Source organism: Larus michahellis, chromosome 3 (assembly GCF_964199755.1).
Source record: "Larus michahellis chromosome 3, bLarMic1.1, whole genome shotgun sequence".
NCBI classification, from domain to species: domain Eukaryota; kingdom Metazoa; phylum Chordata; class Aves; order Charadriiformes; family Laridae; genus Larus; species Larus michahellis.
In genome coordinates, this window is record NC_133898.1 from 35294047 (window position 1) to 35320601 (window position 26555).

At 37.8% G+C, this 26555-nt stretch overlaps 3 protein-coding genes across 10 annotated transcripts in view; 2 read left to right on the forward strand and 1 right to left on the reverse strand.

The window, feature by feature from the left end:
• Nucleotides 1-7232, forward strand: part of RHOQ (ras homolog family member Q) — a 25055-nt gene extending 17823 nt beyond the window's left edge. The window contains exon 5 of the mRNA XM_074579659.1: nucleotides 74-7232. Within this exon, the coding sequence (XP_074435760.1) occupies nucleotides 74-229 (156 nt within the window). The 3' untranslated portion in view covers nucleotides 230-7232. The remainder of the gene's footprint in view (nucleotides 1-73) is intronic.
• On the reverse strand, nucleotides 411-24761 carry PIGF (phosphatidylinositol glycan anchor biosynthesis class F). 8 transcript variants are annotated; one of them, XM_074579654.1, is made up of 6 exons: nucleotides 24102-24761; nucleotides 20522-20772; nucleotides 18771-18862; nucleotides 17799-17915; nucleotides 12540-12648; nucleotides 411-792 (listed from the first exon to the last, which is right to left on the reverse strand). In XM_074579654.1, the coding sequence occupies exons 2-6, from the start codon at nucleotides 20747-20749 to the stop codon at nucleotides 679-681; spliced, it is 660 nt and encodes a 219-aa protein (XP_074435755.1). In that variant the 5' UTR covers nucleotides 20750-20772; nucleotides 24102-24761; the 3' UTR covers nucleotides 411-678. The 8 variants fall into 8 exon arrangements, with proteins under 8 accessions (XP_074435755.1, XP_074435757.1, XP_074435752.1 ...); XM_074579656.1 differs by lacking the exon at nucleotides 24102-24761 and adding an exon at nucleotides 21209-21261 and having other exon boundaries at nucleotides 411-7430; XM_074579651.1 differs by lacking the exon at nucleotides 24102-24761 and adding an exon at nucleotides 21209-21258.
• On the forward strand, nucleotides 21196-26555 carry CRIPT (CXXC repeat containing interactor of PDZ3 domain). The gene is made up of 5 exons (XM_074579660.1): nucleotides 21196-21338; nucleotides 21616-21681; nucleotides 22085-22139; nucleotides 22802-22905; nucleotides 25802-26555. The coding sequence occupies exons 1-5, from the start codon at nucleotides 21323-21325 to the stop codon at nucleotides 25864-25866; spliced, it is 306 nt and encodes a 101-aa protein (XP_074435761.1). The 5' UTR covers nucleotides 21196-21322; the 3' UTR covers nucleotides 25867-26555.

The window sequence follows — 26555 nt, forward strand, 5'->3', positions numbered from 1 at the left end:
AAAAACAGAAGTGCACAGATAGAACTGAACAGCTGAAATATATTGCTATTGAATTTACTTATTTTCTTGACAGATAGGAGCCTACTGCTACGTGGAGTGTTCAGCTTTGACACAGAAAGGACTGAAGACGGTTTTTGATGAAGCTATTATAGCCATTCTAACTCCAAAGAAACACACAGTGAAGAAGAGGATAGGCTCAAGATGCATAAACTGCTGTTTGATCACGTGAGATACATTTGACAATGGCCAGGCTTACTGTGAAATTCTACTGAATTTAAACACAATGCATTAAGTACGCAGTGAACTTGTTACAGGTTTGAAAGCTAAAACTACGATTCTGCCTTCTACAACCAGTGAAATCCAGAGGAATAAAATCAATCTCAATGAACTTGTAATAAGAAGCCACCACATCTGTTACAAATATTTTATTCAGACTGGAAGGTACAATCTCTCAGGGTTACATAGTCTAGAGGAAGCAAAAACTGCACTGTGTTGAAACAGCATCTATGCGATTTTATTGAGTGGAGATGCTTGGCCTGAAATACTCTAAATGAATTTGGATAGTCTTCTGCTTTGACTATACGTATATATATATATATATCTCTTATAAAAACAACAACTTTTGCACAGTCTGTATGGAATCTGCACAAAGAAATACCTTGTCTCTCTTTGCTCCAGTTATCTGCTTTTGTATGTAAGCTGCTTCCGGTTCCAGTGTATCCACAGAGGTGCAATAATCAGACCAGCCATATAGCCAAAGGTAGCTCCGAGGGAACAGGAAATGGGCCACACCTGAGGGCAGAACACAAGGTAAAAGCAGACCATGAGGAAAACGTTTGTGGTTTTTTGTACTTCGCAGCACAAATGCTCAGTGTAATCTGGGTACTGAAAGACAGTATGGTCTTACTCTACTTTAAAGCTTGACGTGCTTTCCTAAAAATGCCAAAAGTGTAACAATCATCTTCATGAACACTAAATGCTGTTGTACAGTTTTTAACATGCATTAAAATGTAACCAGGCTTCTGGCTATTGCAGACTTTAGTTTGATATTCCCAAAACTATGTGAAAAAGTCACAAGTATTTATATCCCCTGAAGCGTTCAGCTAACCTAACTTCCTGTTCTGCTGCACACGTTTGGAAACCTACAGATTTCTTGGCAATTTCTCCTTCTAATTTCTGACGGCATTCTGAAACTTTTAGAGGTGTGTGTATAAGTGAACTAATATTCCAATAAGGCCAGAGACTGAGATGGACAGAGGGTTTTTCTTTCTTTCGGTCTTGAAAAGTAGGCAAAGGGATGAATTTCCCTCTGGCTAGCAGCAGGGAGGGAACATAAATTTGGAAACTGACTGAGCATCTTGCACCCAGTTCAGCAAACACACATTAAGCCAGTTATGTTAAAGAGAGCTTTAATTATAAGCTCTATTTCCTAGTACAGGAACAGGGAACTGACTCAATACAGCTGACTCACTGTCACAAACCGTCTAGTACCAAGGCAAAGAAGTAATGGGATTCTCCACCCGCCCCCCGCCTTTTTTTTTTTTCTTTAAATTGGTATTGATTTGCAGGGAGGAGGGGCCAAAGCAAAACTTCACCAGTCTGCCCTTATCCTTACATGTAGCTTGTATTACCAATCAACTACATACTGAAGTTGATGGAAGCTCTCAACTAAGTTGGTGATTAAGAATTACTATTTACTGTGGAATTAACTGAATTCCCATCCCTCTTCAAAATTCTCCTTTGCACATTTTTTTTGCAAGGACAATTTTGCACTTCCTGCTGTACAGTGCATGTTCCTCAAGCAAGTACAGACTGCACCCTCCTATTTTTTTAATTTTTAAATTAAGGGGGATATTCCCACCTTCTATAGTACTTGAGACTGAGAAATGCACTAGACATTAAAGAAACTATACACATCTCAGTGTCCAGCCTTCTGTTCTACTTCATTTTGACTTGCAATTCATGAATATCAAATTAACTTACTCTTAATGGTACTGGTTCCTCCTTTCATTCATTGTCCTCGCTATGATTCTTCTCTTTACTTCATTATCACTTGGAGAAATATATTTATTCACAACCTTTGATCATGGGAATTTTAACTAGAAATAAGAGTAACGTATTTTGTGCTCTGCTGTTTCATCTTCACAATCTCCTCAGCTGTTTCATCTTCACATTCCTTAGCATTTGCAGTTTTATATATTATTTGGAGGTCTTAAGGAGTGTAGCAAAGATGACTATAAACAAGGTGCCTTAGGTACTCTTTATTGACCTTGTTTCATTCTTCCATTTCTGGACATTCTGTCTCTGCTACTTGTTTTTGTGTTGTGGAATATTTTGGCTGTTGCCTCTCAAACCAAAGACTTGCTTGTTTTCATTCATTTAACAGTGGTATTGTAGATCTTCTATAAAAAGCCTTGAGATGCTTTGGCATGGTAAGATATTATGTATATTTAAAACTCAAATGAGTCTGTGGCCTTGGCTAAACTTATGCTTCAGGTGGATCTTTTCAACTTCTAAATGAAATGTAATCAAGTTATTTCTAGCATTTTGCAGGCTATTTCACATGCCTAAAGGACAAAACAATAAAAAAAAGTCCCCGCAACCCCTGCTGCTCACTCAGTAAAGTTCAGTTGGAACAGGAGCTGTACTTTCTTATCCACTGATGAAGTCAAATACCATTTCAATATCCACAAAACTATGGACAGAGGCTTCACAACTCAGTGGTCTTTTTGCATCAAATTCTCTCCGTGATCAATGATCCTTCACTAAATTTTACCTACATTAGGTGAATCTGTCGTTGCCTGTTTGCTTTTCAGAAGTATAAGTACATGTTGGACTCTTGAATTTTTCATGTTCCCTTAACTAGACAGTCAATATCCCTGATGACCCATTGACCCTGTATCTTTTGGTATTGTGTGTATAGTGGGCAATTTTTGGTATGATTAAACGGATCTCTGCTGATTGTTGTAGCTTCTTTTACCTGACTGAACTGCAACTTGGAACGTGTTTTTTAAATAGTTATGTAACTTTTAATTTTAATTATGCCTGCCTTCCAAAACATTCAATTTCTTTTTTAAAATCAGTGTTACCTCACAGAAGTTTCAGGCTGTCTCACTTAATACATGACTCTGACCTCTGAAATCTAACCCTCACCCGTGGCAGCTGGCTAAGATAGGGAGCAAAGGGAAGAAACCATATAATACTCCATCTCACTGACTGTGAGAGAGACACAGAAGCAGCACCACCTCATCCCTTCTAGTGGCATAGAACAGAAAGCTACTAGGCCAGGTACTAATTTTTATTATGCTGCTCAGATGGCTCAAAGTAGCCCTGAAGGCAATTTGATTGGCCTTTTGAAAACTCCCCAAGCACAGGAGTTAAAAGCCTGGCCTTAAGAGCATTGCTGTCCTTAGGCTATTTTCTCTAACCCTCATGGCAGGGCAAAAAACCCCTAAGAAACAGGTAACAATACGAGTTTTATTCTTGACTGCCAGCCTGTAGGCTACATGTAGCCAGATGTAACCATGGGTATATCTAAAGCAGCAAGTTATCAAAGACAGACTAAGACATAGCTCTTAAGCACATCAGCTGCACTAAAATAACAGCCCTTGCATGTGCTTTTATCCATCTGTGAAAGGGGGTTGCTTTATTTTGCAGTAGCTGCTGGCCTTGTTTTTCCAATCCGTTTCTGCTGGACCTTTTTAAGTTAATTACTTGATCAGTCTGCTTTTGCCCTGTCTTTCATATTATCTCTTAAACTTGGTTTAGCTTCCCTAGCTTGCTACAAACTGCCTGTAAGTGATAAAAATCTAAGCAGCTAATATCCATCTGCCTGTTCTAAGAGGTTCCATTCTGCTTGTCTAAAGTATGCAACTTTTAATACACCCCTCTCCTCCCCTGAGAACTATTCAGCTCAGTTTCTTCTACTTTATGCTCCCTTCTGCCGTGAGGAAGCTGACATATCCTACTCCAGTATTGATGTCATGTCTAGGCTGGGTTAGCGGCAGGGGAATAAGATGTTAGGCAACATTGCCTAACTGCACGTTTTTTGAGGGGGAAGAAGGCTGATCTGGAGACAATAGTGTGGGGAGCACAGGAGACAGGACAGAACATTCTTCAGGAAACTGTCATGAAATGCCTTGTCTGTCCCAGCAGCTGGGAAGCATCAGTTACCATCCTCACAGCCTAATACAAGAAGAGTCAGTTTACATATCAAATGCATGTGGAAAAGGGCAATTTTAACAACCTGTATATGATTACTAGGAAACAGAACAGCAGCTTGGCAAAAACAAATCCCCACCTATATGCTTAACAAGCATAAAAATTGCATTTTAAGGGGCAGAGCATGAGCCAGTGGTTAATGCAAAATGATCATGACTTATGCTATTTGTTAAAATTTTCTTTTAGCCTTTTCATCTGGCAGCAGTGATAGGACTTAACAGAGAATTCTTTAGGCTCGCTAAATAGACACTGCAGAACTGCAAGGCTTCTAGTATATACTCGAACTCATTTTAAGAATGAGAACTCAAAATAGGAATTGCCAACCTTTCAGGACACAAATGAGCTAGTTTCCTCAGTGCTCTTTAGAACACCTGTGAACTGACGTGAGACTGCTTAGCATACTGCATGGAAAGCAGAGCATGTTGCAGGATCCCAGCAAGGTATCTAGCTCAGCTGTACTATGCATGTAGTTAAATCAGAATTCTGACTGCATGACAGTTCTGTCATCTCTTACAAGTCTGTAACTCGCATCCCATGCAACGGGAATTACATAGACATTGATAAGGACATAAAGGCCAGATTCTTACAGGCCAGAGCAGCAACACCCTAGTAAGGTTTTTAAAGATACTATAAAGTAACCCATCTGACTGCTGGAACTTTAATTATACAAATGCAAATACAGAAGGGCAATCTACTGTAGTTTTTGGTTTTGTTTTTTTTTAATAAACTGGTCCCACTCTCTAGAGGAGTGCTTTTCTCATATTCCTAAACTCAACTTTTTTGTATTTCAAAAGATCCGTTTCTGGCTGTCAATTAGAAAGCTATGTAAAAATTTTTGTTTCATTTTAAAACTGAATAAATGAGCACAATTACTTTCCCTCCCTGTTTCTAACATGCCTTAAATTCCTGGTTGTTTAGTCTGTACTGTCTTAAAAATTTGAGTACATGCCTTGAATCTATTTTGGTTGCTTGCACATGTTAACTAAAAGTGTCTTATCACATTGTACAGAATGTGTGTGTTGACAAGCACATGCTGAGGAGAAGAAAGTGTGAGGTTTTTTTCTGGCTGGCATTTGTAACTAGAAGTTGGTTTTGTGGATTTGTGTTCTAAAGTTAGAGCAAGCATAACTGCCTTTGATCTCACCATTAAGGTTTACATTAAGAAAACCTATCATTAAATAAACAACGATAACCACACTGAAGTGGAACAAGCTTCTACCTCTGTTTAAAAAAAAAATAAAAAAATCAAACACTGGATATTATCCCTTCTACTCACATAAAGCAACTTATTTTACAACAAAACTTTCAGAGTACACAGTAGATCGAAAAGCAAAGACAAAAAGGGAACTCTCTGAGCTGTGTTAAGAATAACAAAGTAGTGTGAAAGTTTATAGTCCTATTTCAGTTTACTCGAGCATCCACTAAACCGTACCCAAGAATCTCCAGATTATTTTTCAGGTTACAAATGTCTGAGAGGTATCTAGGCCAATATTTACAGTCATATTGGCTAAACTACATGACAGTCAATCAACTCATTTGAGTTGTATCAGCACTACCTATTAGGTTTGCAGTATCCAGTATGAAGTGGGAATACATGAATTTCACTTTTACCTAATGATATGAAAACACTGTAGGCAGAATATTGTTTCAAAGTTACTTTTTATCATTAGTAACGGGTACTACAGATCAAGATAAAGCTACAAGAAGGATGGGTGGCTGTGCACACAGTCAACCCAGGAACACGTTTTAAAAGTCTGTTACTAAAACATGCAATAAACCCAGGAACTTCACAATTTCCAAAATTCAGTTGCTGTCAGTGATAAATGGGGTGTCTGGAATACTAGTTCCACTGCATATAAAGTGTGCTGATAAGGTTTTTTTGTTTAATTATACCATCTTGTTCTGCAGCTAAATTACTTCAGACTGAGCAGAGAAAGGATGTGTCACAATGTGTCTAGTAACACCTAAAAAACACCCTTCTGTTTCAGTGGTGTTGTGTTTTAAGGTGTCACTTCTCAGATGACACATGAAGCTAGGATCATAATCACATGCTGTTATTAAAAGTACACCATCAACTTGAAATAGGTAATGTGAAAAAAATCGAGCAACTGTAACAAAGGAAGTTATTTTCTAGTTCTTTGCTAGAACTGTCCTAACTAACTGTAACCCTTACATACCCACTGTGCATCAGAGGGCTAGAGGCAACTAGAGATGGACGTACAACTCTTTAAGCCTTTTGAACATCATCTAGAACTGCCTTATTTAAATGATCATACTTAAGCGTGGCAAAGTGTTTTTAAAATGGTTTAAGAATTAGATAGTAATCTCAGAACACGGGCAAAATTATTCTACCAGTCTGACACTTGTAATAAACTGAAACATGTTTTGCAGAGTAAGTCTTGAAAAGTTTGGGGGTTTTTTTGCTTTGTTTGCCCCCCCCTTTTTTTTTTTTTAAAAAAAAAAACAGAAATGTAGTTACTGTAGGGACTAACTTGCATTCCTGTAAGGCAACTATCTTTACCTTTGTCTGAGATAGGCTTAATTCTGCAGACCTATAACCAGGAACAACCTTAGAGTAGGCCTCCCTGACCAACTGTTTGGCATATTTACAAAATAAATTTTTCTGAAAACTAGCAGAGGGACAATAGGTATGGCCAAATTATGTTAAAAAATTACTTTAAGAACAACAACAGAATAATGAAAAACAATCAATCATCAGGATGCCAAATGACTTTCTGCAATAAGTTTTATATTTCTAACAGAAATGCTTTATATATTTTTCATTTCCAATCTGAAACATTATTCAGATAATTAATGTCATTTTATTTCCAGAACAATATTCTGTTCCTATTAAGTAATATTTACTTAGCATAAAAGTGGTTGTATGCTAAAAAAAATGCATTTTACATGATTATTTTTAAATGTAGACAGGCCCACTAATCTGAGTATCCCCTGTATGCAATATTTTTCAAACATGAACATGGAAAATAAAGTGAAGATTTTCTGAGACATCTGTATTTATCTTGGTTTTGTTGCATGTCACAAGAGGTATGTGTGAAGAAGCAATATGTTTTCTTTCGTTCTTGAGTAACTCAAGATGAAGTGGCATTTTGGTTTTAGCCATTAGCACATGAAGTCCTGATGATGAATTAATTTCACACCAAGTTTGCTCCACAGAAGTCTGCAGCACTTTGAAGTAAAAATAAATTCTAGTGAAAGATAAACAAGACATATTGACATCTGATTTTCTGATCAGAAAAGACATAGGCAAGGATACTACAAACTTCTCTGCTTCCACTAATATATCTCAACCATGATGTAAAGGGATAACTACCATATGTCTTTTCAGTTCTTCTATTAAGATTGCAGGAAATGATGCTAGTCCCAATACAGACAGCTAAGGACTGGGAAATAGATTAGCAAAATGTTACCCTATTGTTGCCCTCAATTGCTTTTTCTTTTAAGAGCACAAAGCAGCAACAAGTGACATCAGAAGAACTGCCATATGTATCAGTGTGGCAATTCAGACAACAGGTGCCTTACAGAAAAATGCAGGCAGCTTTATTCAATATTCTACTGGAATTCCTGCACCCTCAGTACTTTCTCTCTGTCTTTCCTTCAACGTCTTGTTTGCTTCAGGTGAATGACTACAGGCCTTTTGCATTTGAAGCCATTTCTATGAAGAAAACTAACTTCACAGAAGTGGCTTTACATACTCCACTCTCTGAAGTGGACTACAGTCAATTTAAAAGTAGACTGCAGACACTCTGAAATTGTCTACAGTTTGAAAGTGTAGACGCTAGATTTGTTAACTGCTAAATCCTGATTGAGTGAAAAAAATATATCAATTCAAGACACAGTGCTTAATTATTAAATTGTTCTAACAGCACTAAATGAATAGCAATAGCATTTTTTATTCCAAACTCATAGTGCATGTCTGCATCTGCTGGATGTCAGATGTTTTTGACAACTTTTGACATTTCAGAGCTACAAACGCAGCACAAGGGCAGCAGCAACCCTTTGGTTTGCTTTATCATGTGGTATTTCTCAACTATTGTTGACCCATCCAATTCTTGTAGTACCAATTTCGCCTTGCCTACAACACTCCATAAATAATGAATTGTTTGAAGCTAAAGGTACAAATGCAGCTGTGTTTCCATAACACGCCCTTACATCACAAACACTCACCATAACCAATAGAAACATCAGAACCAGATGTTGCAACAAGCAGTCTAAAAGGCCTTACCACTGTTGTCCGAAACGACACCACTTTTGTCTTGCTCATAAATAAAGTTTTAAACCACATTTTCTGTTCTAGAGCATAACCACTTCCACTACAGTTTAAAAAAAAATAAATAATTGTTTACAACAAAAAGTCTAAAATACAAGACAGAAAACAATCAATAATGAAACCTGTTCTTATCTCAAAAGCTGGTCTTGAGTCCAAAGACTAAGCTAATCTGTTTGAGACCCTTTTTGGATCTGAGAAGGATAAATCCAAAACCGTAATCCTGCTTTTAGGCTCATATGAGAAACAGCTGATGTCAAAAGCATGACAGCTTAATACTTTATGCATGCAGATGCCTAAAAGTAATTTGGTTTTGACTGGGCTCTGACTACTTTCAAGCCTACATTAAGATGTACATGAGTTTTTTTTTCAGACCTTGCTTGGACTTAATCCGTACGTGTTCCCAAAAGCATACCAGCTGGATTGGGTTCTACACAAGACACTGACAGTCCCTATCTTTTGGGGGGATTATTTTTGAATTATTATTTTTAAGATAAAGAACCTCTTTCTGCAACTGCATTATGTACAGGTATTTTTTATGTTCAGTGAGCCACTGGTTAGATCAGCCACTCAGGACACAGGCAATCTGCACTAAAGATTTTCTTCCCAAATGAAGCAGATCTGCAACCACAGCAAAATCCTTTGAGGGCCATTCTTCTTTCCCCTGCCTTAGGCTAACGACAACACAGAAAGCACCTCTCCTCTTTCACTGCTACAGTGAAAGAATCTACTGTGAGTTTCTGCAATCACCTGACAGCAGGTAGCAAGAGGGAATAGTCTTGCAAAAAGGGGTTTCGTTGCTAGTGCCCCATGAGCTTCCGAAGAACAACAGAAATCTCTCTTGGCTCTGAATATTTTTGAGAAAGCAATGCAGAGCTACTGCGTGCAACTTGATACGTGTGTTGTTGAATCCATACTACTCAGTGCGCACAGAAAGACAAGACTTAGGTCAACTGTTGCATGAAGTTCTGTTTCCAGAGAACCTGATTCATATATATCTCAGCTTGGCTGAACAGGGAAGCAGTGTTTCCTGGGCAACTATTGAAAATCCATGGCCAGGACACTTTTTTTTTTATTATTCTGTCTTGGTGAAAATATTTAAGAGATCACCTTCACAAAAATATTAAGTTATCAATAGGCAACTGAAAACTTCGGAGACTTGCGAACAGAATCTCTAACAAGCTACTTTAAAGAGGTTCATTTCTGCCTTGAAGATTTGGTGCCATTTTGGTGCTTTATTGTGTTTCTTTGCTGAGGTAATTTGACTTTAAAATCTACATTATATTTAAAAAATAGCTTCTTTCATTTCACCTTAAACAGCAGATCTTATAAAAAAAGAAAACACTTAAAACTGCAATTTTCAAAGACCGTTGCAGTGGCAGCCTGCAGAATTGATAAGAAAACTTCTCTATGGCTGCTCTTAAATTGCTCAGATGATGATTAAAATAATGATGAAGCAGTTCAGACCCAAAATGGAAAGCAAGATTTCTTTCCCCACCCCACTGTTTTAAACCCTGTAAGGTAGAAGGTAGAAAAGTAGGGACAGAGAAAAATGCTGGGAACTTAAGGGAAAGAACACAGCAGCAAATGCTCTGGATCTAGGCACAGGAAAATTGCTTTGATGCGGGAATTCATAGTCAGAAATTCTCCCCTGGCAACTCTACTATCAGCAGTATGTCAGAAATGAGGGTGGAGACAGAGAAGGAAAAGGGAAATGCAGGTTTATAGTTTCTGCTGCTGCCTGAATTCTCTGGGGAGAATTCATGCCCAGAAACAGCTAGTGACAAGTTACAGTATTTGAGGTTTCTGCAGATGCTTTGCTGTTCTGAGGAGTCAGATAATATCTTTTTAGATGTGTAAGTATAGATTCTAGAGCTTAACTTTTGTCAGTCATATTTGGCTTTTATTGACTTGGTAGAGTTTTCAAACAGAAAAAGCTGCCAGACCATTATCAAACTTCTGTCTCCTACTATGGGAAGATGGGAGAATGGACAAAAAAAGTAAAAAATTAACTGTACTTAAAAGTATCTGTCTTAATCTATTAGTGTCTGCTTTGTTAAACAGAACCTACTGACAATTATTAAGTTTTCCTTAAATCACTGCTGCATAAAAGGTTACATTTTTATACATGGCATATTAGCAAAGTCTGAGATTTTGTGCATGTGTGTGCACACATGCATGTATCTGCATCTGCCTAAAAGAGGTAGAGTAGTCATACATGTGGGTGGCATTAATTTGTCTAAACGTAGGTGTCCAGTGTGATTTTAGGTATTCCACTATTCTGTCTAGTCTCCAGCTACTGCTCTGAGAGGCACCGGGTCTCCTTTAGGTCCTGCACCACGTCCAGCAGTCCCACATGAGTTTCTTGGGTGTATCAGATGGCACTCAATATTACATTTAGGTTAATGAATATAATCCAAAATACATGTAATATGGACTTAACTCTAATCCTAAATGCTGACCAATGTTTTCTGCAGTTATTATTCATGCACACAAGAGTTTCCATCCCAGAGGGCCAAGTTCTATACTTGCAACCCTTAAGAGTAGCTCACTTACACAAAGCAAAGAGGAGACAGACAGCATTTTGGATTTTTTTGACAAATGCAAATAAAGCACGGAAATGGACAACATACCATTATATGCTACATAAATGCAAGTTTTCATTAACAATTCCAGATTGAGTCAAAGCCCAGATGACAGTGAAGACACTGTGACAAATCTCGACTGCAAGAATGGGAATAAAATACAACCTGCCAGATATGACATGCCATTTTAAAATCCCAGCTGAGCAAGAAAAAAAAAAAAAGTGCTTGCCTGTCATTGGAACAGGAAGGTGAATAGACTTCACAAGAAGACCAGAGATTGCATTTCAATGAATCCCTTGATTTTTGGGTGACATTCACGTCCATCAACAATTAACTAGTGCCAACACATACCTACATCAGACTGACGGTGAAACATCTTGCAAGTGTAAAACAAGTGTTTTTAGGGAAGAAAACTTAACTTTTTATTTCAAGTATTAACCTACTCCTCTACTATTATTTTTGAATTAGAAATTTAATATCTCATTACACTGGTGTAAAGAAGGGCTGGTGACATAAAGGCTGTTAGTTACTTACAGAAGACAAATTTCCATTGCAGCTCTAAGCCACAACGCCTCTACAATATCAGAGAGAAAAGTGTGTCGCCTGTTATACTGATTTCTGAAAGAAACCTTTGAAATCATCTGCTGAAGAACAGGCCTGGCAGATACTACTCAACTGAGAGTGTATGAGTTTGGTAACTTGAGGAAAGAAAATATCCACTGAGGATGTTAGGAAAAAGTGTTACTAGTGTCATAACTTCATGGCAATTGCAGACTTCAGATACATTTAATGGAGTAATTTCTCCATGCCAACAAAAGTATTAAGAAATTAGCAGACATGTTTGAATCTATAAAGACAGAATCCGCAATGCCAGCTTCACATTGTACAACTACAAAGCTAATGCTTGCCTTCCTTTGAAATCAGGAGGTAAGTTTTTAGTACAGTGCTTTGGCCACACCATTTCCACAAATCAATCCAAATCCATTTAAAACGCATTCTGTTAAGTGCTTTTATGGAAGATAGAGGGGAACTAAACCACTAGGAAAGCATCTTTCCTTCCCTACCCATAAACAATAAAAGATACCAGACTGAAGGCAGACAAACTTGGAGCCATCTTCATCATTTCACATTTCTCCTCCGGCTTGTCTAGCTTCTTCGTATCAAAATCCTTACTGCTGTATTTCATGATAAAATTTGCATGCAACAGACACTCATAAAACTATAACAAAGAACCGATTAAAAAGGGAGGTAATACTCCTGCATTTTACATCCTCATACTGTAAGCATAGATGCTTCCAATGACTTTTAAAATGTTTGGCATAACCCTGCAGGAACAGCTTATGTGCCAGTCCAATATACCTGTACAGTTTCAGAGCAATTTTGTATAGCAGGCATACACAGAAAATTAGTATTTTTGTATTTATGATAAAGGTGCAGATACTAACCTGCCAAGGCCGATCCCAATCAAGAGGAATAGGAAATGCTCCAAACCAAGCTCCTAGTATACTGCCCATGGTAGTAATCTGTAGACTGCTTTCCCAGATGGACATAGCTCTGTAAAAATAGTGTGTTCCAAGAGTTCAACAGCAGTAGAAGTTACCATGTCAGAATGTTAGATCTGATTTCTCCCAAGATTTTTGAGACTATAAAAGGATATACAAATCAATATATTTAATAAATAACATGCAGGTTTCTCCTCAGAGATACACACTATATGTAAAATGTAAGTTGTGTATTTCAGTTACAATCACAATCTTTCTATACCACACATTCAGGAGATTTTTTTTTCCCTTGAAATGTTTACTGCAAAAGCTAATTTATTTTACCTGGAAATACTCCTATTGAGCTTGAAACACTGTTTGACTGAGGAAGTTAGAATATCACAATAATATTGTGTGCATTGCAGGGAGAAACAGATATGAAAGGGTAGCGGGCGATTGTATAGAAAAGTGCAAGCACAGTCACAAAGTACTCTATGGCGGAGTCACGTTGTTATTATTTTATGACTGTGACAATTTAATATTTAAAATAGCAGTCCACTACATGAATATTCTAAAGTAAACTTCCATCAACTGAAAAGAAACATGGTGAATAAATGTAACCTGCACGTTGCAGCCTGTCAGCAACACTGCATCCAAGTTCAAGTACACTGGCTGGGGGATAAATTTATTGCACGCTAAAGAATTCTGGCATCACCAATCATGGCACATATATCATAACAGATGTTAAAGACTCCAGTTCTCAGTTCATAGCCTTCTACCACTACTGACTTCAAAAGTTTTGGCAAAGTTGGGTTTCCATTTAATAGATAAGCACTTAACTGTCAATCATTAGTTTTCCAAGCGATTGCTTTGGTTTTCTCAAGCCATGAACATTTGTGTATTTGGTACCAATTAAGAAACAAGAGCAGAAGTCCAGAACACAGTAGGGCACAGTTCGGAGACAGAAGAAGCGTGTTCAAACCCCTGCTCCAAATCAGTAAGGTAAGAGGAACCGAATCTTAAAGTTTACTATATCTCAGCCTATAAACACAACCCGAGCTTTAGCCAACAGAAGAAAAGAAATGGGCATTTTTATAGCTAGAAGACTATCTGGTAGTAAACTCCAAACTTCACGTGCCGTTTAGGCTGCAGGCATGAAAGCTTTAACCGTTGTTTCGAAGAACCTAACATTTATGACTTTACTTCTGAGTACACATAACTCACTGCTGCATTTGATATTGACCAAAGGGCTCACAAGTGTAAGGCAAACATTTTTTATTGTTTGCAAAATAAAGGTCATAGAGATTATAATAGTTACAGTGCAACGTTAACATTTTGAGCAAAACCAGAAACTGTTTCTTCTACAATAACCCCATCCCTCTAATTTACACACTTGATTTCAACTCACAATCCTACTGGCTTGAGAGTTCTTTTTAAGGATAAAGGTCACGATTTAACAAGAAAAATTTAGGAGTCTGCACATAGAAAATTACTGTAAATTATTTTCAGAAGCTGAATAACTGAGCAGAGGGCTGCCAGGCACCATGGGAAAGAGAACATTCACTACAGCCTTAAAGCAGTGAAAGAGCCAGCAGAATATACCAAGGACTGACTGAGGTACATTTATAGCCCAAAAGACATCTTATCTGGTAAATCTACACACATACTGCTGCACCATATGGAGATGTCAGACTGAGTCCAAAAGCAAAACAACAGAATTAGCAAGGCACAGTGCCCGAGTGAAAAACAGCGATTGGTAGTTTGGCAACCATTTGAGCTGCTAATTCAACCACTCTGCGGTACGGACACTGGCTACTCAAATACAACCTGGTTTGTCCTCCTACATTACCCTGCAGGAACAACGCTTTGATTATTCTCTTTTCTACATGGCATGTCACCTATAGGGATTTTTGCAGGTATTCTTTAACCCATTAACCCATCACATCATTTACATGAAGATAATGACTGCAGCAACATTTATAAACTTTGAGTTTTATAGGTTTCTTAATTTTTTTTAACTATGAATTAACTATAACTAAAACTATTCTGCAGGCAAAACTAGCGACATTCGAGATGATAAATGACCAGTAGCTGCACAAAGGCCTTTTAAAGCCTAAAGTAATTATTTAACCCCTTTAAATAACACAATACATTAAATGCTGTTTTAAATAATGTCTTAATTAAGAGGTTAGTTAACATAAAAGAATTTACGAAGACAGCTCTTGGACAGACAAGATCTTGAATTCTGTGCTGTGACAGGACTGAATTACAAAGCAGCACACCACTTTGATGATGTCCACCTTTACAAAGAATACTTCCAAGTCTGTAAGAGTATGCAGTTCACCAGCAAGTGACGGAACAGGCAAAATAAAAACCAGAAGGGGCTCTAAAGTTTAGTTTTATGCTATTTTTTGACAAACTCCAAATGAAATCTATTTCCTACCCAGGTGACATAACTACTATTATACCAGAAAATTCAACACAATTACTCAGACTAGCAATTTGAAATAAACAGTCTCCAAAAAGGTCAATAAAAATCAGCAACTGAAAGCTGATTTCTTAAAGGCTTTTATGCAGGATTGAAAAAAGCCCTATTTACAGCTTGCTTACTCAGAATTGAAGCTTTTCAGATGTAGCTTACTTCTATCACGCATTCCATGCACACATAGACTGTAAATACATGGGTAAGAACAAATTGTTCAAATTTCTTAAAATAAAGTAATTAAAAAAAATAAATCTATTTGTTCCATCAAATCAATGCTCCAATTCAAAAGCGTACTCAGTTTGAAAATGTGGAGCACGTGCAATTTTCTGTCTGAGCTACAGCTGTTTCATGCAATTGTTTTCTGTATTAAAAAAAATAATAAAAATCCCCAACCAAACACCACCTCCCCTCCACCCCACCAACCACCCAAATTTTATACTATAAACAATAAACCTGCAGTGTCACAGATTACAAGTTATCATGGGACAGCACATATAATCCACCTCCTAAACGCGTAGGCACTTAAAGACTGATCATGTAATAACCTTATTAAAAGTGATTTTACTAGCAGTGACTGCACTTCTAAGTGCTGCAAGTGGAAACAGAGAAAGCTAAGTATCTCCGCAATAAAAATGAACACTTCGCAAGATTATTCCCAAAATATTTAAGTCGGACTGACTCAGTTATACCACAGCTATTATGATGCAATAAATTACATACAGGTTACTTGAATGTAACTTTATGAATAGTACTATGACAAAACATTGCATGCATCAGTATTTTCACACTAGATCACCTAAAACATAGCAGAAAGTTATCCAGAGCAATAGCTAGGTAATTAATATCTGTTACTTATTTACATTTGCTATATCAAGATAAACATTCTTTTTCCAGATGTCCCTTTCTGTCTTTCTGCAAAGACAATAGCACAAGCAGATTTTCATCTTATAAATATTGCACGGGTAAACAGCAAAAATAAACTCCAGTGATTACTTAAGTCTAAATTGTATTCAGACATTTTTAAAACAAATTCCTTTTTCATACTAAGCTATACTCTAAATCAGACTTTCCAGCTTGCTGTCCCAGTGCAATTCAATTTGCTAAACTCTTCTTTCAAGGCAAACAGCTTTGTTGATCTTACCTAAGCATCCTTTTCCTCCATTCACAGTCCCGCCTCATTCCACATGTTAGAGACAACATCCACATTCCACAAGTTAGAGACAACCTTTTAATACATCGTGCCCACACTCAGCTCACACCTAAGTGCAAGACCTTCCAACTCATCGATGAGGTCAAATGAAAAAACACGGAATTATTTTTATAAGAGCAGCTTGCTACAATCCATTAAAAAAATCACTGCAATATTTCTTGGTAGTTCATTTTCATTCAAAGGCTAGTCTAAATAAACATCATTATTAGACTTTTTATTCAGATTAACATCACATGTCACTAGTAAGAAGTATGTATAAGTTGTCACAGTAAAAATGTCAAAACAAGACAACCCTGTTTCCTATGCAATAATTGTGCTGAAATAACATTAAGACCTAGACCTGGCGCAAAGACAGACTGTCTGACAAACGTCTGTATTCAAGTATTACTTCCAGTTTCAAAACCTCCAAAGATGACTAAGTGAATTGGCAATGATTTGTTTTGGCTAAACAACTCCATGCTTTTATTAACGTCTTGCAAGGTGTCATTTCCATTACTCTATTCAACCCTTCCACTGAAAATAAAAAAACAAGCATAACTAACTTGAATAAGGATTCAAGATAATTTTCATTAATCTGAGAACCATGAAACTACTATAAAAAGTCTACTTTTGTCCTCCTCTGGAGAAGTTTAAACCAAAAGTAACTCCACAGGTCAGCAGTGTTACACAATTTTCCACTTTCTTCAGAGATGAGACTTCACCCTTATGGACTATTAAAAAGGAATGAATGCTAACAACTTATTATTAAACATCAAGCATATGCAGGGCTTCTTTATGTTTCAGCACCCCCATCTTTCCAAAACCCTGTTATTTAGCGAGTGAAAAAGGCAGAAGAGAGAAAATACTTCTGGAAAATACATTATCCTTGATACAGGCTAATGTCATGTCTGTCATTAAGGCGAAAATGAGGTAAAAAGGCTCATTTTACTTTAAACGTACTCTGGAAAAAGATTAATGCTTGAAAACTCTTGACACTGAAAAAAGCTTTCTCTGAAATTTGAAAAACAGAATGGGTAAACATTACATACTTAAGACCACAGTAGATTATATATAATCTTCACCATTACATTGAAGTTAAAAATACTTTTAAAATAGTGTTTGTTTTTGCTTGTTATTCCTACTTTAAAAGTTGTGTTTACGATGGTACTATTGGATCAGGTGCAAGAGTTTCCCTTTACAGCTCAGTCTCAGGTCTCCTCTTTGTTTGACAACCATCACAGTGGATTGCATAATGGTTTTACATCAGTAAATTGCGTGTTTGAAACTTTACTTCCTTCAAACACATATAAAGTGAGATATAGTGTCTGGACACCAAAAATAAAAAGTTATTTTTCTGAATCAATGTGTTCAAAGTAAATAATTTTCTTTGTCAGAAAAGTTTTCATAAACTTGTAATTACAAATATGAAAAATGCCCATAATTCCAGAAGTTTTCCTTTCTTTACAAAAAAATTCCATTATATATTGTTTACATCAATTCTGTCCATTTCTTTCCTGGGTAAAATCAGAAACTTTAGAATAGAACTTACCCATTTTTACTAAATACCCGTATCCATGCTTGTATGTTTGGTCCCAGTATACACAAGCATTGTAAAGTAGTAAAGGTAGACAGGAGAACTGCAAACAAAAACGTCTCAGTCACTGACCTACAAAGAAGGAATATTACAAAATTAAGTGAGGTAGTTACTGAGTTTTCTAAGGGTTCCAAGATTTAGGAAAACACATCCCCCCTAAGTCAACTTGTGAAAGCATGCATGCTTTCTTAAACCTCATGTAGAAGAATAAACTATTTTCTTCTTACTCTGCAGAACAGTAAAGACAGACGGAAAGAATTCTGGTATCTGTCTGTTATCTCAACAAAGACCGAAATGCAGTAATTATTTTAAATGCCTGATACTGGTAACACTTTAAAAAACACAGGAGTACTTCATATAGCACATTAGTTATGAATTGAATTACACTTGGATATTCACTTCACTATTCCATTTATTTTTCTAGTTTGATGTTGTGGAAGCAACTACGAAACCAAACTACATAATGCCATTGTTAGCGTGTAACTTTGTATCTCTCTCAGAAATCAGGCTGCTTCATACCTCTCTTTTTTAATCGTTCCTAAAAATTAAAACACTAATATCAAAAGGATGAAAGGTATGCAAGATGTATGTTTTAGAGTCTTATGGGGAAAATGACTAAATGAAACATGGAAAAATGTCTGTACCCGTAACATAAATATTAAAATAAAAGGAGTTGTTTGTAACTGTCTTGAACAACGCATCTCCAAATACAGAGAAATTGTAACAGACAGCTTCTAAAAAACAAATAGAAACAAACTACAAACCCAAAACAGACCCCAAAAACCAAAATAGCCCCCCTTCTTCCCCCAGCCAGGAGCTTATCCTTTCATTTCCAATGTACCAGGAAACACACAAGTACTTATACCAATATCTGCAAGGAGGACTGCCCCTTAAAACATTTAAGGAAAGACAGGGTCTCTGACTTACTCTATGAGAGGCGCTCCATAAAGAACAATAATCGCATGAAATAGTATGCAAGACATGAAAAAGTATATACAGCATTTTAGAAATCTGGATATCTAAAAAAGAGCAATAAAATATCAGAATAACATTTCAAAAGAAAAGAGGACGTAAGTAACATACACAGTCTGTATCTCATCGCTAGCATTGTACTCTAGATAGTTAGTTTCAGCTACAACACAGTATGATAATAGCATGGCATATTTCAAAACAGTTTTCCCTATGTTTAATACTTTAAAAAATTAATTAAAAATGATCATACTCCATCTAAAAATTTTTCATGCACCCCATTATAATAAGGCAAACATACAAAAAATATAACTGGAAATGACAAGATAAACAGAGATAATTTTATTGGATATTTTTACATTTCTGTTATACATCTGAGTGTTATATCCTGTCCGTTCTATTAAAAGGCATCTTTCACAGAAAGTGAAAAAATATTTTAAAGCAAGAAAATATGTAATATGGAAATAAAAAAAGACATTCAGAATAAAATGTAATACTTAAAAGTACATGTAATAAAAACCACTACATTTTGACCTTGTCATCTTAAATTCTAAATCCATTTGAGCAATGTCTGTGACTTTCTATAGATCTGCAAAACACATACAATTTTCTATGAATTTAAACAACAGTTTCTGTGTACTCACTATATCATATAGAAGTATAGCCACTTGATAAACAGTTCTAGTAGGTCTGTTCTGATCAGGTCACCAATGGAAATCCACAATTTCACTTGAACACTTTTTTTGACATATATTCGTTATGCTAGGCTGGGATGAAATCTCACCTAGAACACGATGTCTACTTCATTTTTAAATCACAGATGGCTAAAATACTTGTTTTCCATAATGATTTCGTGTATTTCACATCCCCCTCAGTCAGCAAAACTAGACAGAAGCTTTGCATATGCATATACTGCTTTCAGGGATGTCTGCTTAAATGTTTGAGAATCACCATATCAGCGCACTAAATCTTGTCTGACTCTGCAGGTTTGGAGTGCAAGACTATCCAGCTGACTTCAAAATGCTAGTGTATTCCCCCACTCCTGAACAAGTTGTGTGTTGCTTCAAATTTGCTCTGTTCAAACCTATTTCATTGGGATTTAGTGCTCCTGTTCAAACTGTACTACAGAAATTTCTCCCAGATTTAGATTCTTCTGTGTGCAAACTCCATCATTCAAGGATAGGTAGCCATTTTAATACTTTTCCACATAGTTTTTTAAAATTTACCGATTTTGTTGAAATCGTAATAGGCTAGTCTCTCTTTTACATCTCAAATTCTAAAAATTATTTCTCTTCCTTTAAAGTTATTAGAAATTAGTAATAGAAATTATTAGTAATTAGAAATTAGCTTCTTCATAACACTGAAGGTCAGGTTTGGACTATGAAACAAGTTCTGCACTCAATCAATTTTGCCAATTTTTGCCACCACGCAAGTTGCTGGAAGACCAACAGCTGGGACTACAAACTGTAGAAAAAGGGAAAGGCACAGAATTGCTCACCTGAACAGGTTATTTACAGGTAGAGAAAGTTTAACATCATGAAAATATTGGAGAACTTATTTCAAAAGGTGCTACACTCAGCTCATTCATGGAAAACAAGAATTTACCACCCAAAATTGCCATCTTCTTTCTTTCTCATTTGATTATCTCAGGGAAAGAATTTGCTTCCCCTTGGTATCGTCTGGTAGGAATTTAAGAATGGAAATCTTACCTTATGAGCAAATGAACTTCTCTTAGGAGTCAGATTTGGTCTAAGGACTAAGTGCAAGATTACATTAAGGGTACTAACAGAAACAGAACAAATACACAGCCACGCGAGGTGTGTTCCCAAAACCGTGAATCCTTTCCAGAAGAAAGCCGGAAGAATTGCTGTCAGGATAATTGAAAAGACACAGAGGAGGTTGGCAGCCAGGAGCCTCCTTATTTCTGCTTCTTTCATTGTGTTCCCTATTCACTGGCCACCTGCAAGACACCAAATCGCACCCCATTACTGAAACGCAGCACAAGCATCACAGGGTAAGACTTTTTCCTAGTTGCAACATACCAGGCACAAGTCTGAGCTTAGTTTGGGACTGAAAGTTATTGTTTTGCGGCACAAGAACATCACCCGCCTAAAAATAATCAACCCCGGACGCACCAGCACGGCTCGCACCGAGCAGGCGGACAGCTTCCCCCCACCCCGGCACTGCTCACACCGCCCTTCCTGACAGGGGCAACCGCCTCGGCCCCCACCGCTCCCGGGCTTTCCCAGCCGCCTGGGCCGGGCACCTTCCTCACCGCTCCCTCTCCAGCCGGGAGGCAGCAGGGTGGCCTCCTGACAGGCCTCAGGCCGCGGCCTGGCCCAGCGGCACGCTGCCGCGGGCCGTGAGAGGGGTGAGGGGCCAGGCCCGCCTCTTACCGCCGCCGCCGCGGGGCCGCCCGGCAACGGAAACCAGCGGCAACCCGAGCGTCAGTTCCGGGGCGGGCCCGGAAGCAGCCGTTTGTTGTTGTGGTGGAGGCGGCGGGGGCCACTATGGTGTGCGAGAAGTGTGAGTGTGTGGGGGTCCCGGGACAGCGCAGGGGGGGTCCTGCACCAGCCGCCGAGGGCCCTGCCCTCCTCTCCGGGGTCCCGGGAGGCCCCTGAGCCGAGCCGAGCCGACCCTAGCCGAGCCGGAGCGGCGGGTGGCAGGCTGTGTTGGGCGAGCTGTAGGCGGTGGTTCCGGGAATGTCTCTGTGTGAGCTGTCATCTCCCCTTAGGCAAGCGCTTGTTAAGGGTATTAACGCAGTATATTTTTAATTTCCCCCCCCCAATGTTTCCTGATGTAGGTGAGAAGAAACTCGGCACGGTAATCACTCCCGATACGTGGAAAGATGGTGCAAGAAACACTACAGGTAATCTTGGCGAGGTTTAACGCTTGTTTTTTAGCTGTCTTAAAGCTAGTTGGGCAACTGAGCTGTCTTACAATCTTAAGGCTAAAATTTGAAAGAGCTAATCAGGTTAATTTTGAACTCCTGTAGTTTCCCTCCCAAGCTATTTTAATGCATTGGGAATTTACTTACCCTGAGCTCTTCAGTATTGAGCTTCTCTGTTGTTTTTTTTTTTCTCCTTCTGTGGAATGATGATATACAAACAGCACAGCATAAAGTATTCCGCTGTCCTGTGCCTTAGTGCTTTACTATATGTTTTATCTCTCATGGTGACTTTATTTGCATGTGTGTAAAAGCTGTAAACAGCTTTTTAAAGTATGCCTGGAACTGTGAAATTTATTGGTTTATGGTTTTATTCTTTTTGTAGAAAGCGGTGGCCGCAAGTTAAATGAAAACAAGGCATTGACCTCAAAGAAGGCAAGGTTAGTATTTAATACTAATTTTGGCTAAAAAAGTCAGTTTGCTGTAACCGAGGTCTGTTTTCTGCATATCTGGGCAACTGCTCAAAAATTCTCCAGCATTCTTTTTTTTTTTTAATAATTTGGGGGTTTATGGCATTTGATTACTTGGTAAAACTATGTCCATCCGTATTTTGTGGGTGCTTTCTGATGAATCGTAGAGTCTGGGCATCTATTTTATTGAAGTCCTCACCAAAATTGCTAGGGTTTGATGCTTTTTATAGGAGAGGAGCTAGGAAGGCTTATTTTCCATGCTAAAATTGCCATTATAATCTTTAAGCATTTCCTTAATGTCCGGGGGACATTCTGTTATGCAAGGGGGCAAGGCTCTGCTGGAAGGTGTTAAGTTCAAAATAGTCTAATATCTTAATAAAAAGACACATTTTTAGTTCTGCTTTTGTTAAGTTTGTGCCCGTGATGGAGAAAATCTCTCTTAATGGGGAAAGTGGGAGCTTTTCTGTAGACTTTATGCAGCCTATTAGACCTAATCTTTGTAGGTCCTTTTTCTAAATTATAGTTTTTGCTGGAGGTTCTGCCTGTGCTCTCTGGCTTAGATTTTTTAGGATGAGGCAGAGGAAATGTTTTATTTCAAGGCCTGTAAATAAAATACTTGTCCTTTTTCCCAGGTTTGATCCTTATGGAAAGAACAAATTTGCAATATGTCGGATTTGTAAGAGTTCTGTCCATCAGCCAGGATCTCACTATTGTCAAGGATGTGCCTATAAAAAAGGTGAGTTTCCCTGAGTACCAAATTACCCCAGTTCGGTTTGAAATTACAGAGCAAGTGGAACTCTCAAATTTGTTTTGCCTTACAAAGAGAAGGCTAAGGTGAGATTTAATTGCTGTCTTCAACTACTAGTAAAAGAGTCTGACTCCATCTTCTCTACGCCTCCCTGAGGTGCACAGTAGTAGAATGAGAGACAATGTACACAGGTTAGATTGTTTAATTCTAACTGAGGTCAAATTGCATACAAGGAAAGCAATTTTCACCATGAGAGTGGTCAAATATTGTAATAACAGGGACCCACAGAGGTTGTGGGGGTACCTCACCTCTGAATGCCTCCTCTGTGGGAGGTATTCAGAGCTTGACTTGAAAAGCCCTGATCCAGCCTTATCCAAGTTGGCCATGTTTTCAGTGGGGCAGGGGCAGGACTAGAGACTGCTGGAGATCCTTTCCAACCAAAGTCATTCTATGACTCTGCTTCTCTTAGAATATTTGTGGTATCTAAAGCAGTGGAACTGGAAGAATAGCTGTAAGCTTAATCTTGGCAATTGCATAGAAAACTGTCATCTATCAAGTTCGATTTTTCTTGGTTTTAACAAAAAATCTGGCCTTTTGTAAAACTCAGTTGCTTATTGCAGTCTCTTTTCTGCTCCCTTCTCCCCTCTCCCGTTTTTATAATAGTCAAATCTAAAACCTTAAACAGTGGTCTCAAAAAAAAAAACAACACAAAAAACAAACACCCCAATAAAACCCACAAAAAAAACCCCAAAAAACCAACCACCCCAAACCCATCCACCCCCCAAAAAACCCCACAAAACAACCAAAAATCCAACTTCTGATCTTGGTAAAATGATAGGCTGGCTTAACAAAAGTAGGATATCTTGGGAATAAGAGGCAAAGAGGAAAAAGTACATTGAGTTATAAAAGCGATTAAGAAAGTGTCTCTGAAGGCAAATTATGCTCATGGTTGTCTTTGTGCCTGCATGTATTCTTATGCATTCAGTGGCTTAAAATAAGCCATTGAAAGATTAATTTCTCTAAAAGGAGTCTCTAGTCCAGTTGCGAACGTACTTCATGCACTGTAGGTCAAGCTTGGTTTAATGTGAAACTGAAAAATAAAAAAGAAGAATATAGCCATCATCCCTAGAAACCAAGATATTTTACTGTGCTGTACATAATATGTAAAATATTTTTGTACTTACGTGTGAATGACTGCACTGAAATTCTGCTTATACCTGGAAGCTTTCTCTCTCCCGTATTCATAATTAGTCTTCAGTATTGTTAAAAACAGTTCAAAAATTCCTGAGGGGGGAAAAAAAATCAATTTCAAGGAAATTTGATGGAGAGCCCAAAGGATATAAAATCCTGTGATTTCTGAGTAGGTAAGCAAAAGGGCTCAAACTTGTAATTCCTGGAGGGCAAAAAAAGCAACATGAACTCAGTTACATGATTAATACCGAGGGAGTCCACGTAGCAGACAGACATGGGGTGAACCAGTTGTTAGATGTAGAGCTACAGCTAACCAGTAGTAAGTTTTGTTTGTGGAATTACTTTAATTATTCTATAAATGTGCACTGTCACTGAGTCAGTGATTTAGCAGCCTGCTGTAGGAGGCTTGCCTTTTCTACTTGCTATATGCTCACCAGATGGCTGCCTGTACCCCATATGGTAGAACCTTGCTCTCTTTCTTAAACTTATGGCTGATTTGGGTGGGCTTCAGGATTTTGTCTTTATCTGCTTGTGTATCCTTCCAGGTTGAATCTGGTTTCTGCATAAAATTCAGAACTCTTAAGTGCTTTAAGTTCTATTTCTGACCATCAAAGACGTGGTTGTGGCATGTTTCTTGAATCAAATTCAGTCATATGGCTTAGTTCTTCAACTCTTGCGTACCTCTGAAATTGAGAGGCAATCTAAAGTTAATTACTCCTCAATTTAGACCTGAAGTGAATGGCCTGTGGGATGGATTTTGCTCTCCAAAGTAAATCATGTGGCTTGTTCCATGCTGTTCTCTTTCCTAATGCACTCACAGATATCTATCCAGTCACATGATGTCAATATATGAAAGCACATGATTTGGACAGAGTTAACTGGAATAGTTGCCGCTTGACTTTTTTTTTTTTTTTTTTGTCTGCTGATGAATGATCTTGTAGAATGAGATGTGGCCGTACCAGACAAAAGATGTAGCACCTTTCTGCTTTAGAAGAAGAGGGAAACATTGAGAAAACCCACCCCTCTGCCCCTGCCAAACTTGTGTACTTTTGGCTGCTCTAGTTTTCTAACTTGCGACTCTCTGGGTTTAGGGCAAAGTCCTCTAGGACGTCAGTGGTCATCTTCACTTCAGCTGTCAAGTATTCTTGGTGTCCATTGTTTCTCACTTCTGCTGCTCTATAAATAGCTTAATTCTATGAAACCGTATTCTTCTCAACTTTCTCAATTGTCTGAAGCTCCCCACCTGTTAATCTTCCATTTAGCAGTCAGTTTGTTGGTGACTGTATTTTCTTAGCATAGTTACTTTCTGTCTGTCTTGGGCCCTGGTTTGGCTATAGGACTTACAAAGTTTAATAGTACACTGTTTTTACATGTTTGACAGATGGGAGCCATTCCCAGCTCTCTTCCAGTATTCCATCATATAGAGGCTTTGGACAGTGTTGTGAATCATAATGCTCTCAAAATAGAGTTGTGTTTTGGTTTTTTTAAGAGGTGGTATTACACATGTGCTGCAAATACTAATTTGTATTGTAAGTCATATTATTACTTCTGAATTTTCAATATCTGGTGAGAAAATGCACAGATAGATTGTCTATGAGAGCTCATTTAAACAATTTTTTGAAATACATAGCAATTATGTTTTTGAAGAAAAAATTATTTTAAAATAATTTACACACCTTTTGTGTGCTTGTAGGTATCTGCTCAATGTGTGGCAAGAAGGTGTTGGATACGAAGAACTACAAGCAAACTTCTGTCTAATTGTATTGACTAGTCTTTTTATGAACTTCAACGTTTGTGTCTTTGTACAGTTAACTTTTCTCTAAAATCATTTGTGAATGTTACTTTCTGAAAGATAATACATTTACTTGGAAAGGGATGAGAGGTAAAGATAGCCCGATTGTTTGCCTAGTAATGTACATAATATTTGATTTTTGTTGTTTTAGCACTAATGTTAACTGATATTTAAAGGTAATGGTTTGCTGCAACTGGTACAGTTCAAAGGGAATGAGAGGATCCTAGTGGATAGGTTGAAACTATGTTACCGTAGTAGCAGATCTTGAAGGTTTTATTCTTTTGCCACATCTTGAGTCTTCTGCTTGTCTGATAGTAATACTTTATATGAGCTTGTATCACCTTATTATAATAGTATCCACGTTTAGCTCAATGCTTATAGGTATTTATAATTACTCTCACCCCAAACTATTATGTCCTCCCCTCTAAGTATTGCTCTTCAGATTTTAATGCAATCATCCTGTTGAATTTTGTTTCTGCCTACAGTAGGGTTGGTTAAATAACAAAATGTTAAACTACTGAGCTCTGATGTGTTACTCTGCCAGTTCTTACTTTGGCATAAGACTGATTAGCTATTCCTCTGTTAGCCTCTAAGGAAGCTTGACACACGGCATCTGGTGGCCCAAGGCAATAAAATAACAAGCATTGGTTTCTAA